Source organism: Coloeus monedula (assembly GCF_965178545.1).
Source record: "Coloeus monedula genome assembly, chromosome: 1".
In the NCBI taxonomy this organism is placed as follows: domain Eukaryota; kingdom Metazoa; phylum Chordata; class Aves; order Passeriformes; family Corvidae; genus Coloeus; species Coloeus monedula.
In genome coordinates this window covers 4438621-4456379 of record NC_138781.1, presented here as the reverse complement: position 1 = coordinate 4456379, position 17759 = coordinate 4438621, and the positions used below count along the sequence as shown (strand labels likewise).

Genomic DNA, 17759 nt, shown 5'->3' with positions numbered 1-17759 from the left:
ACTTAAAATCCCCCGAAGACTGAAAATGAGCAAGGGCCTAACTGGGACTGAACCAAATTTGAAAATGCACAACCTGTCCAATAGTAACTATGGAGCTTTCATCCAATGTTTAGTAAACCATCAGTTTTACAAAACGCGTTGAACTGCCCCAATATGCAATAATCTCACATCCTGCCACAAGTACCTCAACACAATTCTACATTCACAGATAGTTTTTTAGACATCTTCCTACTTGACAACACCCTCCCCTCTAAGGAACTGCAAAATTTGTCAATTAACTCTGCAATAAGACAAAAGCCAACTTCAATTCTTCCACACAATAAGCCACCAGAGGATACAACTGGACAGATCTTACCAGAAGTCAGGTGGGTACTTAAGGTCAAATTTTCCTTCTGCTGTTTTAACTTAATTCAACTCTGTGGATGGATGAAATGGGAACAGCATCCTCCCACACAGCTTTATTAATAGCAAGGTGCTAGCAATAAAAGTAAAGTTTGTCCTTAAATTACCGTTCATGACAATAAAACGGTAATACTGTGGCAAAACTCAAGGAGAATTTACTACAGTAAGAGATGATCACTGAAGTATTTCAATTCACACTATTCTTTAACAGCTGCTTGTACCTTCTCTTTACAGAATGAATTTACATAGGCTCATTTCCTGCCTGAAGGAAATATCCATTGGAGAGAATGCTATAAAGTCAGTTTAGCATGGAAAAGTGAAATGAAAGAAAACAAGAATATTTTCTGTCCCCCGCCCCAAACTCTCAAGACAAAGTGGTTGGAGCAGAAAATTGAAATCTGGCAAAAAATTAAAGCCTCATTCAGAAAAGCTTTTCTGTATTCACTCACAAATGCATTTTAATTTGACTGAGTTATCAGACTTTGAAGGTGTCATTTCACAAGCATGCAGTACAAACTGTATAAAACTGTAAGGGATGGGAGGTGGAAGGAAGATTTGCCTAATATGGTAATTTGGTGAGAAAATGAATCTGTGCTCTGAATTTATTCTGTACTTCATTCATGGATGGGATGTGAAGCCTCTAAGAGTGGAAGACAGTCATCCCCTGCAGACTTCCCAGTATGTAGAACCAAAAAGGTCTCAGAAATCCTGGCAAGGCACATTAGACCCTAGCTTGATGGAAGCTGATACATAACCAGTATTTTTTCCAGGATGGAATTTCTCCTAATTACAAGAAAATTTGCATTAAGCAAAAGTTCTGTGTGCAGTGGTGCACACCAGAAAACAGCAATCTTTAAGAACCTTGGGGAGTGATGAGAGAAAGGACTTGGAAAAAAGCTTTGCTGGTTGTTGTAGCTGTTGAATAGTTGTGAAAAGAAGTACTGGATTTTTCGTTTGTGCACTTGTATCACCACAAATCCCTACCTGCTTGTACAATGTGACAGGACCACCTAATATGGTTAAAACCAAGGAATATGCAGGCTGTGATGATTAACATGAAAACCCCACTCATTAGTAGTGTTTCAAGGCAAACAACATGCTCAGACAAGTTAAGGGATCAAACTTAGGGCTGACAGAATCCCACACTAAGTCAGTCTCTTCATCTGTGTTCATGCACACAAGGGACATGAGAAATTCTGACTCAGTACCATGGACCCAGTCAGGCATCTGTATCCCTGCTGCCATTCAGCTGTAGTTACACCATTTGCTAAAGTGATCTTGTCTTACTCAAGCCAGACAAGTTGGATTTTGTTCTTAAGTCTGACTCCCTTCATTAGTATATGCATTATTCTGCCTCTACCAGAGGTACCCTATCTCTTCTCACACACCAAGAGCTAAGACCTTCTGATTAAGAGCCTGGACTGCCTGTCAGCCAGGGACCTAACCCTGTCTCCAAGACTTTCCCGTGTGGCTGCCAGGAAGAGAGATGGAGTTTCATGTGTTTTTTAGAAATGTCAAGGCTGAACTCCCTTAGGTGAAGTCACAGGAAACTGTAGCAGCTTTGAGAGCCAAGTCCTTCAGATCTGCATCTCAGTTGTTTGATTCTAAAGGGAGTGCAGGATAATAGCTCAACTTGTCTGGAAAGCCCCAGCATCCTGATATTTGAAAGATTTTGCAATGCCAAATTCCACTGTTCCAACAGCTATTCTTCTACACCCACAAAGCCCTCAAGTCTGTCTCTCCCTATTAAGAAAGTTTAATAACACCAAGTTTACAAGCACTCCATTATCATGTCCACAGCTAAATTTACGGCTGCAGCAATTCATGATGGATATTGTCCATTTTCGGGGAAATCTTCCAAGAAAATTTGACCAAGACACAGTTTGTTGCTACGCACTAATACTATTAGCAATAAGTGGTATTGCCATCATTTTAAAGAGCTCCAACTTTTATTAAAATATTACATCTCTAGACTCTGGCTTAGTGGGCAAGCTGCTAACACTTGGAAAGAAAAGAGATGCTGCCAAGTTTAAACAGACAAACGTTCTGGGGAAGAGTTGATTCTCTTCAAGATTTCATCAGCTGAAGAAGCAAGAAGCCTCCCAGGCATGCATTTGTCAGGCAGCACGTACAACCCTCAGGTGTGTTCAGGAGCACAGTACAGACACACTTCCCAGCACCAGCAAAGATATTTGCATTAAACTGAAACTATTTAAATGGATTCTTGAGAAATTGAAGTGTTAAACATTAATCGGTCCAGGTACCTAACAGTACTGGAAGCAACTGCTACATAGAAACGAAACCCAGGAAAGTGTGAACTACTTCCACATGAAACACCCTGCATGCTGGCTTTTTTTCTTAATACCCCAGAATAGCTGAAAACAGCAGGATCTGTCCCTGCTGTCCCCTCAAACCAGTAGGCAAGGCTAACAACCAGGTGTTCTTCCCAGCCAGCCTCCTCCATCACTGCTTGGCTTTGTAAGTCCTCATTCAGCTGCCTTTATCCTGCCGTTCTGCTGCATTTTATCCTCCTTCCTATCAGGGCACAGACAACAGAAGCACTAAACAAAGGCACACGAACAACCAAACACCTTTTGCTTTCACCTCCCCATGGGTGAAAAGCAACTCATTTCAGCTCTAATTCTAGCAGGGCAATGGTATCAAAGGTCTTAAAGAAATGAGATGTGTCGAGTGTCCAAAGGCAAGGTAGCCTGGATGCAGGAGTAGCTTGGCTATTCTGTTGCACTCAGGATCACACAAGACATACTTGTCTACATCCAAGCAGCTGAGAAACTGGTACTGAGCATCTCTCACTTCAATGCCCAAGCAGACCAAGTACTATGAATGACTGCTCACATTTTTTTAACTTATCTGTATTTGCCCAAAGTCAATTTAATATAAGTTTTAACATAATATAAAACAACTAAGGCTTTTCCACCAACTTTATGTGGAAAAAATGAGCACACAAAGCAAGTCTTCAAATGAATTAACCAGCCTGAATACTGGGAATACAGTGTAGGAATCAATTTTGCTCAGCAAAGCTGGGGGGGGGGAGGAGTGGGAATCCACAAGAAAATGCTAAAACAAAACATATGGCACCAAGACTGAATCCTAAACACTCCATTTAGAGCTCAGGCAGTTATATTTTGTACAGTGTAACATTTTTCTTGAATGGGTTTTAAATAATCAGGCGTGTGAAACTGGCTGCAGCCAGCACACAGGCACCACAGCTAGCAATGAACACCACGCTCCAAGGAAAAAAAAAACAATCCCTAAAGTCATTGGACAAGAACCTCCCATTCCAGCCTGGTTTTTACATCCAAAGACCCCAATCGCTCCTGCTCTTCTTCAATGGCACATGAGACTTCTACAGAAGCATCAGACAGATGACCACGGACACTTTGATAAAATTTGGGAGAGCAGAAATCTTAATTCTAAGAAGGTCCTCTGTACCTGTGAAAAAAAATTTCTCCCACACAGGGCTGGGATGAACACAGATAGAAATCTAAATATACAGCCCCAAAAGATCAACATGTTCACAGGCAAAGCCCAACTCCAAAGCTACTCAAACCGCAGTCATTAAAGAAACTAATCATTCCTTAAATGGTGACTTCAGTTTTCAATTTAGGCTTGATTTCTGATGGGATAAGAAACTCCCACCACATCTGTTCATGCAGCCTGCACTGTCCTCATCGCTGCGAAGGAATCTGTCAGGGGAGAGAGGGCACAGGAACAGAGCATGGGAGCATTCCCACCACTAATTTATCTCCTGTTTCTGGCACGGGCTGTTTGCAGCAAAGGGGATGCTCCTAAATCAAACAGCCACAGTCAGCACTGCTCTCATCTTTCCAAAAAAGTAGCAAAATGAGAATGACCCAGTTCCAACCAACTTCACTCCTGCTACCAGCATTTCCAAGAGGAATTGTGAGATCCAGGGGAACCTGCCTGTGTATCTGATCAGCACAAGCAGCATGAGGTCGAATTTATTTCAGGCTTCAAAAAGAAGACTGCAGTAATTTATATGCAATCCACGCTCAGAAGACCAACCACCTTCACAACCACCACCACGGCACAGACTATATTCTGCTTTTTACATCAAAATTGCAGTGTCTCCAAAGGCCCTATTCACCTGCAGAACTCTCACTACTCTGGGGGTACATTTCACTGAAATGCTTTATAAATTGCTTCCTCTACCCCACCTGCATTTTATCCTTTCTTAAAATGAAATTAGGTTATCATCTGATCGAAGTTCCTTGATTCAGCATACTGGAAGTTATTTAAGCCTAAGGAGGCTACTCAGCAGTTATTAACACTAACCAAGCATAATCAACATGGATATTAATCCATACCTTTATAATGAGTCATCCCTGGTGCCAAGTAATCCTTTTTTATTTATATATAGTATTAGCCAGAATCAGGGGGGCAGTTTTACAGTACAAGTTCTCTTTGCAGGTAGGAAACTTGCTTTTTCTATTCCCGTACTTGAGTGGTATGGAACCATCCACATTCAATAAAAGCCACATATGGCTGTTTTCAGGCAAAGCAAGTACAAATTAAAGAATTAGACTACAAATGGATTTTCGTTATTCCATGTGAAGAAACAGCTGAGCTGGTAATCTCAAAATTTACTCTATATTTTAAGAGTTATGGGTTTTTTTCATCAGGAAACAAGTTAAATCCTTTAAAAGCACCAGTGCAAGGTTCATCTCTTTCCACAAGAGAATGTCTCTTTGTTCTGTGCTGAAGGACCTTTACAGCTCTTCAGTTAAAAAGAGAGCTCAACAAAAAAAAACAAAAAAAAACAACAACAAAAAAAAAAAACAACAACAACAACAAAACAAAAACCCTTGAGGTTTACAGGAGACATGAAGCAGGAGGCAAGGCAGACCAGCTCAGTTAACACAGTGACATTTTGTCCCACAAATCATATACGTGCTAGGAAACTTGCGTCACATCTCCATCCAGGCCGCTGGCAGACACACCAGTGTTTGAAATGAGTAAAGGGGGGGCGGGGGACGGGAAAGTTAAAAAGAGAAACCATATGTTTGCAATATACACATCTCAGTGTACACTCCATCACATGCCAAAATGCCAACACAACCTTTCAGTGAGCAGGCGACATCCAGAAACTCAGTTTGCAGAGGGACAGGGGATAGAGAAGAAATTAAACATTTTTTCCAGATTTCTCCCCAAGTTCTGTCAGTTAACACGAGACAACACGTCTGTGCTCCTCCTCACACTCTGAGGCTGTGGGATGCGCGTCTCCAGCAGCAAGTTCTCCCAAGAGCAGAAGTGTATTTACATTCCCTTTTGTTCCCATCCCACCCTGCTCCCCAGTTACAAAGAGGCATTCGCTCCTATCCTTGATTGCTCAGGTCCAAATCCTTCCTTTGTGCCACCACAAAGCACCCCTTTGCAGGCTCTCAAAAGAAAAGGAAGTATTTCCTACACAGAGAAATGCAGTTCTCTTTCCCCAGGAAATGGGTGGCATGTTCTCCCCCTTCTGCCCCACACCTGTATCTCCTGCTCCTCAGGGAGGCTAAACATCCTCCTCCCCAGGGCACAATTTCCAGGAGATTTAAAGGGTTGGTCTGAGGATTTCATCTTCTCTGTCTTTACAGGTAGTTGGTCTCCTTCCTAAAGCACTGCTGCTCCCTCTGAGCAGAGGGAGAGGACAAAGCCTGATCCCACAGAGCAACAGGGATTTCCAGAAGGATTTCCCCCACTCCACAGCTTTAGTTCCTTCCTACTTTTAAACAATGCTAAGAATTTAACCTCTTAAAACAGCATTTTCACAGACTCTCCCGCCCTCAACAGAAAACAAGCCTCCCGAGGAGGCAGAGATAGAAAGCCTGGGCATGACAGTGCTACGTCATTTAGAAACTTCAAATGAAAGCACTCCTCAAAGATTACTCAAAGAATTAACCTCCTTCCTAAAACCCTCTGGCCGGGAGCCACCTCCTGCTTCATTCGTGCCTCCGGAGGGTGAGACGGGAGGTACTGACCTTAGAGTCACCTGTGGCACCACCTCTGATGTGTCACACACTCGCCCTAGAGCAATATATCCCTCAAACACACCCCAACAAAATGGTCGAGATAGCCAATAAATCAGTACAGCGGGAGGCCTTTGGCAACTGGGCAGTTTAAAGGCAAGAGAGAGTGAAGAAGGAAAAAAAAAAATGTTTAATGGAGAGAGCAAGGGCTGGGGCCTCGAGCTAAGGACAATGAATGAAAATGCACGGCAGCAGCAAAATTCCAGGATAAAAGGCTCATTCGGCGGCTCTACCAAGCCCTCCGTGCAGGGACCAAAGCAGCGCGGGGCTCCGAAACTGCTGAGAGGTGTGATCGCCCCAAAACGAACGGGGGTGCCCCAGAATGAGAGAGCCCACGCAAGCTCTGGAGTTCACTCCCGCTGACCACCTCACATTCCAGCACATCCAGATCACACCGTGATGGGAAGAAAAGCCCCCCGAAAGCGTACCCCGTCCCGCTCACCCCGACACGAGACACAGACCCTGCCCAGAGGTGCGGGCAGAGGCCAGGGACGAGCCCCCTGCCAGGGAGGTGTCCCCGCGACCACCGCAATCCTCTCCTGGGATGGGGCAGACCCACATCACCTTCCATGGGCCCCACACACAGATGAGGAGGGGCAGCAGCCTCAGCAGGGGACTCACACAGACCCTCACGCCCCTCAGAGTTCCCCGCAAGGCGGGGGGACAGATCCTCTCACATCCTTCCTACATACGTGGCTGGAGAACGGGGCGGGGGGGTGGTCACACAGTCCCAGTCCGTGACGGGGTGTGTGCGACGGGACCCCTCCCAGCTGAGGGGTACCCCGACCCTCACACCCATCAGAGCGGGGGGACAAACCCCCCTCAGCTGAGGGGTCCCCCAGACCCTCATACAGCTCAGTGTGCGGGAACGGATCCTCTCACACCCTCACATGGCTGAAGGAGGGGGCAGCCACACAGTCCCACTCCTTTGCGGGGTGTGTGACAGGATTCCCCTCAGCTGAGGGGAGTCGGACCCCCCCTTCCCTCAGCCGACTCACACCCCCACATCCGAGAGGCACCCTGCACACCCCCCACCCCCCCAAACCCCGATGACCGCTCACCGATGACCTCCTGCAGCTCGTAGTCATCCTTGTTGATGGACCAGGGCAGCGCGCTGGACTCCTCGGCCATGGCCGCGCCGCGCCCGCCGCCCTCCGCGCCGCGAGGGGGAGCGTCCCCGAGGGGCGAGGGAGCGGAGAGGAGGCGCTGCGGTGTCCCGGCTGTCCCCGAACCCTGGCCGAGCCCGAGCCCCCTCCTCCTCCGCCTCCTCCTCTCCCGCCGCTACCGCCGGCCCAACTCCGGCCGCCGCCACCTCCTGCACCTGCCCATGCCCGGAGCGCCGCACGTCACCGCGTGCGCCCCGCCCGCCACGGCGGGGAACCGCCCGCCGCCATCTTGAGCGTGGCTTGGCGACTCCCTGCCCGCCACCACAAGGCGACTGCGCCACGGTTTGCTCGGTTATCACCACCGGCCTCAGGGGACGGGCCGGTAAGGAGGGATTCCAAAGAGAAGGGCGGAGGAGGAGTCCTTAAGGAAAGGGCGGGGATGCCACACACAAGATGGCGGCTGCAAACATCGTCCCCGCCCTCAAGCACAGGGCGGGAGCGGGTGCCGCTTAAGAGCGGCAACGATTGGCTGCCCGCTGCCGGATCCGCTGCTTCTATTGGCCGAGCGGCTGCCAATCATGTGCCGGCCTTTCCCGGGTCCCTGCGCCCGCGGGGCTGGGCCTGATCCTGCCCTGAGGCGATCCGGAGCCTGCGGGCGGCAGCGGAGCCCGGCCCAGGCGCTCCAGGGATGCACATTCCGTGTTTAAAAATAGTGTGTGGGTGTGAGGCATCAGGAGGCCTGGTATTCTCTCAGCCCCCGAGGACGGGCAGTTCTCCGCTCCACGCTGCAGTTCTAGCGTTCGTGGATATGTCCAACGCCCTCATGGAGATGTCCTGTGCGCTCATCCTATGGTTTAAGGCTTTGCACCCGAAGCTTTTTTTGTCTGGATGCATTCAGGTACATCTGGTGGTCATTGAGGAAAACAAAAAGAGTGAGGAATACAAGGCTGAGTGGCACCATGGACCCACAAAGGCTGATGTTTCTGTCTAATGTATATACATTTAAATTGCTTGTAGTTTGAGGATTTTTTTTCCCACCAACATAAAAAGAGAGAAAACAGCATCTCACTATTACAGTGCAGGACAGTAACCATCAGGAGAACCGACTTGGAATCTCAGTATCAGGTTTCATCCTTCTTTGCTGATCACTGTTCTTCTTGTGGCTTGATGTCAGGCTCTTCTGCGGGTCAAAGAACATCAGTTACATGTATTTTTAGTTTATTAAGACAAATTCCTGAGATGCCTCTGGTGAACCAGGCTTTGTGGAGGGCCACTGCCAAAGGCATAGTCTGACCACAGTGCTTTCACTTGAGCCCTAATGCAGGACACCAACTCCTTCCTTCTACTCTTTTCTGTGTTCCACAAAAAAGCCCCACAGCCCCATCTCGCTCGCTGCTGCGCAGGCACTCCAACACTGTCATAAGGCAGAACCTCCAACTGAAAAGCTGTTTGTTTTTCTGCTTGTCTGTGTTAAACATTCCCCTGCTGAGCAATTTTTAATATTTGCTAAATAGGCCTTAATTACTGCTTGGAACCATCTCTGTGATCTTTTAACCATGTTATAAAAGGAGTTTATATAGCAATTAAAAACAGGTTTTACCCCTAGAGCAGGCACTGGGGTAGCCAGTGTCATATTTCTGATAGCTAACAGCATGTTAAAAATGGATCTGAGCCAGGCACCACCAACAAAAAGAGACTTATACACTTAATTTTACCACTGCAGTTTTAAATTCAGAACCATCTTTTGGATTCTCTTATTCTGGGCTGAAAATCCTCTTCCTGAAGGCAATGCTAAAACTTACTGCTTTAGACCACTGGGGCCGGATTAGGCCCACAATGAGCCTTGTTCTTTAAGAATAACTACAGGCTTTGATCAAAATTAAAATTTAAAATGTGCACTGGCAAGACCACTAGTGGCCACGTGGGCATAGAGAGATGAGTGCTGCATTTTAGTTTTCCAGCTCTGCAGCGAAAAATGCATTTCTATATTTTTAAACCCAAATCTCTCATTCACTCAGAGACTCCAGGTCTCATAAATTTTGCATTATTTTTTTTAATGAAGTCAGCATTTTGAGTCTCTCAAAAGTCAGGGGTTGCTGTTGCACTCATTCATTCAGTAGGTTGTTCCAGCCTGAGTCTGGTGAGGGATGAAAACATGGAACTGGATTCCATAAAGCTTTTATTCCTTAGCCAACTTCAGACCTCCAAGCTGTACCTTGTCCTCTTTCATCGCTCCTGCTCATCCTCTTTTTCCTGATTTGCTGTATTTCGCCTGTCTCGTGTAGGCTGTGAGCTCCTCAGGGCAGAGGCAGTGCCTCTATTTATAAAAGAGCTGTGAAGTGCTGCTGCTGAATCAAGTGCTCTGTTGTAATAACAAGAAATTTTAGTGGAAATCTGAAGTGGAAAAGCAGCTTCCTGGTGTATCCACCTCCACTCTGGACTAGGCTTTAGGGAAGACTGAGAGTGGAAAAACTTCAGATATCTTTCAGGTGGGAAGGCTGCAGCCTGAGAAAAAAAAAAAAAATGCCCTGAGAAAAAAAAATTCCAGAGCTGGGTTTCCTGATTTTTTTTGACTTCCAGTAAAACACCACAGATCAGGGCAAGCAGGACTCTCCTCCTCCATTGATTCTGCAGCAGAATGGAGGCTGTCCCCTGACTCCTGCATTTCACTGATATCCTGGGGCTGGTGTTCCGCTGCCAAAGCCTTGGTACACCAGGCACACAATGCATGCTCTCACACAAAATGCTCCCCTTCTCAGAAGGCACATGGTTTCCTGCATTTCTGGGCCAACTACTTATTGTTTCAGTGAAACTTACTGGCACTATCCAGCTCTTTGCTTGGTTTTTCCATCCATGTAATATTGTAAAAATGATGTTTAATGCACACGCTGGTGATTCTGATGTCCAGACATTGCTACCTTTAGTACCTGGAAAGGGTCTTTGATGGTGGATGGATTTTATCAGCAGGTCAAGGGAGGTGATTCTGCCCCTTTCCTCTACTCTGGTGAGACCCCACCTGCAGTGCTGCATCCAGCTCCAGGGTGCCAGCACAGGAAGGACATGGACCTGTTGGAGCAAGTGCAGGGGAGGCCACAAAGATGCTGGAGCACCTCTGCTATGGGGAGTTGGGTTTGTTCAGCCTGGAGAAGAGGAGGCTCAAGGGAGATCTTACTGGGGTTTTTTGGTACTTGAAGGGGGCCTGTAATAAAAATGGGAACAAACTTTTTAGCAGGGCATGTTGCAATGGGACAAGGGGGAGTGACTTTAAACTGAAGGATTGTCAGTTTAGATGAGATATCAGAAAGAAGTTTTTTATCACAAGGGTGGTGAGGCACTGGCACAGGTTGCCCAGAGAGGTATGGTAATGCCCCATTCCTGCAAATATTCAAGGTCAGGTTGGATGGGGCTCTGAGCAACCTGATGTCATTGAAAATGTCCCTGCTCATTGCAGGGAGGTTGGACTAGATGTCCTTTAAACGTCCCTTCCAACCCAAACTGTTTTATGATTCTATGATCATCATCACAGTTGCGAACATAAACTAACTTCATTTACACTTGGGTCATAGAAAACTAATTTAAACTCCCATTTGTGTATCGAGGCCCTGCAGTTTTAATCTTTCTAGTCATGCAGCCTCCCAGATATATAATTGTCTTCTTGTTAGAGTTTAAGCCAAAGTTGCTCTTTCAGCAAAGCCACACAGAGGCATTTGCTGTCACAGTTCAGTGGTGTTCAGAGCCAGGGCATTTGTTGCCGTGTTTATGGTTTAAGGCTCTTTAAGGCACCATAAACCTCTGTGTGGAAGTGCAGTGGCTCCCAGGGCTGGTGCAAACAAAGGCAGTAATGTGCCTGTGGAGCTGCCTGGTACAGGCCTGGGCTGAGGGGAGCCCAACAATGCCTGTTTGATTGCCTTCAGAGCTGGGCAAGGCACTGTCCTCGAGCAGAATGCCTGACCTTGTTCCACTGCAGAATTTGCCCGCTGTTCTCTCTTCATGGAAACGCTTCCAGGTTTATTGAAGGGACCTTACTCTATCAAATTGCAGCTGATTACTTAACTAAGTACAAGGCAGTTTCCTCTCCAACAAACAAAGGCAGGCACTGCACTTGATCTCCAGGGGTTTCTTCTGGCAGCTTTGCTTTGGGTTTGGAGAAATGAGGTGAGGACCCTGCAGTGGAGGAAGCAGCAGTGATTTCAAACCCTCCAACTGGAGCAAGCTTTTAATAATAGCTGTTTTCAAACCACAAGCTAAATTCCAGTCTAAACCACACCGGCAGGTTTTCCTAAGTGATCCTGTGTGCTACCCTGTATCTCCACCCCGTCACTGAGCCATTTTAAATTCAGCTTTGAGGTCACTTTGAAGTCAAGTAGCTGAAGGCCCGGTTTTAACAGGTGGATTCTGGTTCTCACAGGGTGTTTACTGAAATCAGCTTTTGCTCTTCAAACACACTTCTCATCCCAACACTCTGCCTCTCAGTAGAAAATCTGTGCTGCTCTCTTACTTCCTCCATTGAAAATATCCCCCAGATTTTAAGCTCCAGGAAACAAGCAAAGAGTTTATGACCAAGACAAGTTTTTTTCTTCTTACTCTTTTCTGCTAAGTTTGTGATTTTTTTAGTACATAAATTGAAAGCCATTTAACCCTCTCTGTTACAAATTAAAGCTTTGCTGCCTCCTTCCAATCTAATATAAAATCAATGCCAGGCTTGAGAAATAATTATAACAAGATCTTGATTACCACATACCTGAATTACCATTTAATTATCAGCCCTTGCTCTGCTCTGGTTTACAATAATGCTTTCTTCATTCCTCTTTGTCTTTACAGAAGCCAATGAAAGACACTTCACATGCCTGTACCTCTTTGCACCCTGGGAATGTCACAGCTTCTGAGGACAGAAAGGTTTTCCCACTGGCCTCTTCTGTGGAGGGTAAATCTCCATCATAAAGCATTTTCTAAGCAGCTGACCAGGACAGCGGATGAAAATGTGTTTCAGAGCATTTTCCCTGATTCTTGAATGTGCAAAATAAGCCTGCTGCAAGCAGCCAGACCCTGATGGACAAATGGACACACCTGGCCTGACTCTTCTGCAGCTGATGAAGGGTGGCCAAGGACTGTTGGTACTATGATGTAAAGCTTTGTGTGTGTATTTAAGACCATTCTAACATTTTATTACTCAGCAAAACTCTTCTAGAAAAAAACTCAGTCTGGACATAACCCCTGAGAGACCCTTGGAAGGAGATTGAAGTATCCAGGGACACTTGGGACTTCTCTGCTGCAACAGCAAGTGGCAGGGAGGGTTGGCCATGGCAGGACTGAGCACAGAAAGCAGCTGTTTGGAGGTGACGCTGCTGCTCCCAGATGGTACAGCATGGATACTCTCTCAGCTGGGAGTGCTTGGACCCCAATTTACATCTGGCAAACCTTGAAGAAATCAAATAAAACTTCTTTTGTAACATTACAGTGAAGTAAGAGGAGTTCTCTTAAGAGACACCCTAGGAATAGAAAGATAGGATTGAATAATATTTCATTCACTTCTTGTTACCTGGAATAAAATTTGTGAGGGAATACTGTTCTTATCCTTGGCCAGTGTCTTCTCAAACCCAGCAAAGCAGAGAGCAGACAAGGTTTATAGTTCACATTTGCAGATTCTAGTGACATAAGTTTACAATAATGGTCTAATAGTTCAGCGTAACAGTGACTCATGTGGCAATAGGAATGTAAAGAGATCTCATTTGAAAAAAAAATAAATTTGGATAGTTCACATCCTTTCCTCCCTACTCATGAATTCCTGTGCCATTGACTGCTAGCTGCTAAAAATAGGATCCTTTTTGTGTATCTAAAGGAAAACCTAGTATCAGAGAGAGTGGGAGGGGACCAAGGTCCTTCCACACAGAGCCTTCAGGAAATATTTGTAATGAAAGCCCTGTGAGAGTGCAGGAATGTTTTTAAAAGATGGGAACAATCTAGGAAGGTATCCTGGAAGGAAGAAGGAGAGGAATTAATGAATGACAGCAGTTCCCAGCTTTGGTATTTTGCACCATAGGGGTGGGAGGTACAGGACCAAGCTGCAGCTTTGTCTTGGAGAAGCTGTTCCACTTCAGCAGCAGGAAGCTCCAGGGAACAGCCCAGGAACAGCCCTGTGGGCTGATGAGGAGCCAGAGAGGAGCCTCAAGAGGAGACTCGCTAGGAGTCACTTGAAGTTGTACAAGTCCCTTAAGAAGAGCAGCAGGAAATAGGATCTGGAAAGACACGAGTAAGGTATCTGCAAAATAAATGGATTACCACCACCACTCCTTCGAAAAAGAAAAAACCCACATGGCACCTCAGAAACAAACCTCTGAAGTGTGAAATCCTGTGGCAGGGAAAGCTGTCACAGAGAATCAGAGATTGATTTAATAGACACAAATTGACTGCTGCATAATTTGTGCAGATTGCTGCTGGCTGAGAGGGAGAGAGATCCACAGCTCTGGAGAGCTGAGCGCAGGCACCGCCTGGCAAAAGGTGTGGAAAGCAAAAATTTCATCGTTGGTAATAGTACGTGTACTGAATGCTTCCTCTTCAGTAGGGAACAATTAAAATCGATGGCAGGATGCAAGGTAACAAAAGGAAATGACTGATCAATATGCATGTCTTGGAGCTGAAGACAAGTGTGTCTGCCAAGAGCAGCATGCTGATGAGGCGAGATTCTGAGAGGGAACCTGAAAAGCTTCCACTCCTGATGCTCAAAAACACAACCCAGCTGAGCAGATGCCAGGTGCAGTGCTAGGAGAGGTGAATGCACCGAGGAGGCAAGAGAATAACTGTTAGGAAAACCAGGGAATATTAATTTTAAGACTAAATAGATTTAAAGTAAAAAATGTGATGCTTCTCTTCTTTGCCTTTCTAAAGATCTCAAAAGCCCTTTAGTGATATTGAAAAATTATGTTCTTTACATACCTGGGCAAGCTTTTAGAGATATTTTAAGACCAATGTCCAATTTATTCCTCTGCTGAAAGCACTTGAAATCTCATTTCCCTGTATATTTTGCTGGGGGGTCTCTGCCAAGTACTGCCAAAAATCAAACACTAAATCTTCTATGATTCAGTAGTTTTAAATCAGTCACCCAGATTTCTGAATACTTTAAAAAATGTTACTGTAAAGTTGACTGCAGGGTCTGCCATGGCTCCAGCGGGACAGGGAAGAGCATGTGGAACTCCAGGTTTGTTTTCCCAGTTTTTCCCCTCCTAAATGGTATTTGTTTCTGAGGCAACAGTCCACAGACTGGCACATGAGCGGTTAAACACCTCAGGTCTTGCAGCTCATACATCTCATTCTGCTGACACAGACAGAAGGCAGACACAGCTGAAGATTAGAGCCAGAAAAATGCTGCAAAAACTTTGTGAAAGTTCACTTCATGGTAACCCCACATTTGCCTGAACATATTCCCCGTGAGTTCCTGACTAGCATCCTAAACAGTGGATAAAGACCTATTTTATCACCTCATGACTTGGATTTCATTATGAAACCAGAGAAGGTGGGTAACATTGAGCCTCCACGATCTCACTGGGGTTGGAGCAAAGGTTCTCCTCGTGGTCCTGCATTGTGTCACCCCCTGCCTCCTCTGCAGAGCCCTCCTGCTCTCTTGGCAAAGGTGAATGAGCAGGCACTCCGCTTAGGAGCCAGCAGGACCCACGGCATCTTTCCCTGGAGGCTGGCACCCAGCCAGACATGCTGCTTCGCTCTTTCCCTGCGGGAATGCATGGAAGGACAGAGCTGTGCAAAATCCGTCTGGTCCGGAAAGGGTTTGGATGCTTGGCTGTTGAGGAAACGCTGGCATGCTCCTCCCAGTGCCTCTGTGCTCCAGCCATCTGCCACCTGCTTCCTCACTGGGAGTTCTCCGTGTTTGCTGGGAAGGGGAAGCTTGGAAGCTCAGGGTGGAATAGCTGTGCTGTCCTTGGGCTCAGCTGGACACATTGCACATTGTCCCACTCTCCAAGGCAGTGGGAAGATGTGTGGAAACCAGAGGAGGAAAAAGTTGCAAGCAACCTTTTTTAGAGAGCCATAGTTAAGTGTTGCAGAACTAACACAGATACGTTCATTCCGTCCTTCCAGTCCATCCCCACCAAAACCCACCCTAAGCAAGACTAGGAATTGGGGAAATGGGAATCAAAACCCCTCCACTGGCTGTGAGGTAGGAGAAACTCCATGTGCAGCTGATACAACCTTCATGCTCTGAACTGCAGGGATGCATCCCCTGCCTTTGTGGAAACCATCTATCCAGCTGAGATAGAAGGATCAGGCTGTCTGGTGGGCAAGGACAGCCCTGACCTCTGCCATGGCATAAGCAGCTTTATCACTGGGAACAGGAGGAAGGAAAGGCACTGCTAAGCTGGGTTCTGCTGCAGAACAGACAATGCATTGTTTGTAAGTCAGACTTTGAAACTGCTTAAGACTTAAACACAGCTTCAATTAATTAACCTTTCGCAGAGCAGCACAGCCTCAGAGTGAATACAACACTATTCAGTCCCCTGACTGCAGATTTTGTTGCAAAATAAACAAGTTTTTCCAGGGCTGGGCTTGATAGTGCTGATCAAGAGGTTGGATTAGGTTCAAAGTCATCTCAAAGTCCTAGTGGGGATATGGAAATGGTTGTAACACCTAGAGAAAATTATCTTTAGCAAAATATTTGTACACAGGACGTTGTAAAGCCCCAAATGGTCTGACAGAGGTGCTCTTTAATAAGCCCTATGAGCATGTTTCCCAGCAGTGTGAACCTTGTGGGGTTTGTTTTTTATTGCCTTATTAAGATCTGTTTCCAGGATGTTCAACCAACATTTTTCCAGCTATTTTTTATGCATAATTAGACTTTCTTCCCTTGCTAATGTTATTCCTGTAAATGTGCCCTCTGGACCAAGCACTGCCTCCCTCATGGTAACACAACTCTTGTCACGTTGGTGAAAATGAAGGATGGAATTTGATCCATCGAGGTCAATACTTGACCTCTCACCCTCTCTTTATAAAGCTAAGAACATTCTGCAGCAGTTTCACCAGATAGATGCTGTCCTCCAGTACATGAGGAAATGGCACCAACATTCTTGCACCAAAGTAAAACTGGGAGTATTTCTTCAGCATAAAGGGAAAGACAGCTGAAAAAGAGCCACTGCAGCTGGACCCCTCAACCCCACCTGAATCAGAGCTCAGGCTCAACTACGGGCAAGAATCATTAACTGCTCCAAACCATGAAACAGGGGAGTGTGTGAAGATGTACTGGGAGTGATGGGATGCCAGCACTTCCAGGGAATGGAACGCTCCTGGCAGGCTGCTCTTGCCAGCAGTTTCCATCTAGAATAATGTATCCAGGGATGGTTTGCACACTACTGTCCATATGTTCATAGCAGCCATAGCAGAGACACGACTTCATATGCTCTATAGGGAACGTGGCCCTGCAAGTGGCTTAGTGTATGGCCCCTCCCATTGGGAAAAGCAGCTCGGCCTTGACCTCCAGGAATTCCTTCCAACCAACCTTCCGTGATTCAGTGATCCTTCGTCTTTTCGTGTAGCAGGGCCTTGGCCCGACAGCTGCTGGGTTTGTAAGTTATTTCCCTGGCTGGGAATGACTGCGAGCCAAAGGAAATAAAGCTGGCAGAATCCCCCGGATCGCTGCGCTGTAATAATCCCTGCTGGGGCCTCCAGAAAGGGTGTGGAACAGGAGCAGCATCCCAGCAGAGCCCTGGCTCCATCCCCTCCAGCCTCATGGGCACCAGGGCTGAAGAAATCCAGGATGGCAACACAGATCACAAACCCATAAACAAGACCTGGAGGGGAACCACGTGTCTGAAGTACAATTCCTTGATAAATTTTCCTCCTGGCATGACATAACTCTATTTCTCTCTCTCCCAGGCACAGCCAACCACCCCCTCTGGTGAAGTTATGAAGCCAAAATTTTAAAAGAAAATAAAGAACTATCCCATATAATTCTTCAGTTACACTTCAAGACACAGTTTTATTCTTCAATGCCCACAAAGCAGATTCAGCCTGCTGGGTTCTCATTCTTTATTTTAAAATGTTTTCACAAGTAGCAAAAGTTTGGGTTTTTGAGGAGAAAAACAGAAACATTGTCTATTTTCAGAATGCCTATAAACACAGATGCTTTCCCCCTTTTTATCAGGACACAAAATTAATATAAATATATGTCTATATATAAAAATAAATGATTTGGCAC

At 46.1% G+C, this 17759-nt stretch overlaps 1 protein-coding gene across 1 annotated transcript in view; it reads right to left on the bottom strand.

Annotated features, from left to right (window-relative positions):
- OXSR1 (oxidative stress responsive kinase 1) overlaps positions 1-7768 on the bottom strand; it is an 88300-nt gene extending 80532 nt beyond the window's left edge. Inside the window, exon 1 of the mRNA XM_082289738.1 lies at positions 7517-7768. Coding sequence (XP_082145864.1) covers positions 7517-7586 — 70 coding nt within the window. The 5' untranslated portion in view covers positions 7587-7768. The remainder of the gene's footprint in view (positions 1-7516) is intronic.
- Positions 7769-17759: the final 9991 nt, after the last annotated feature.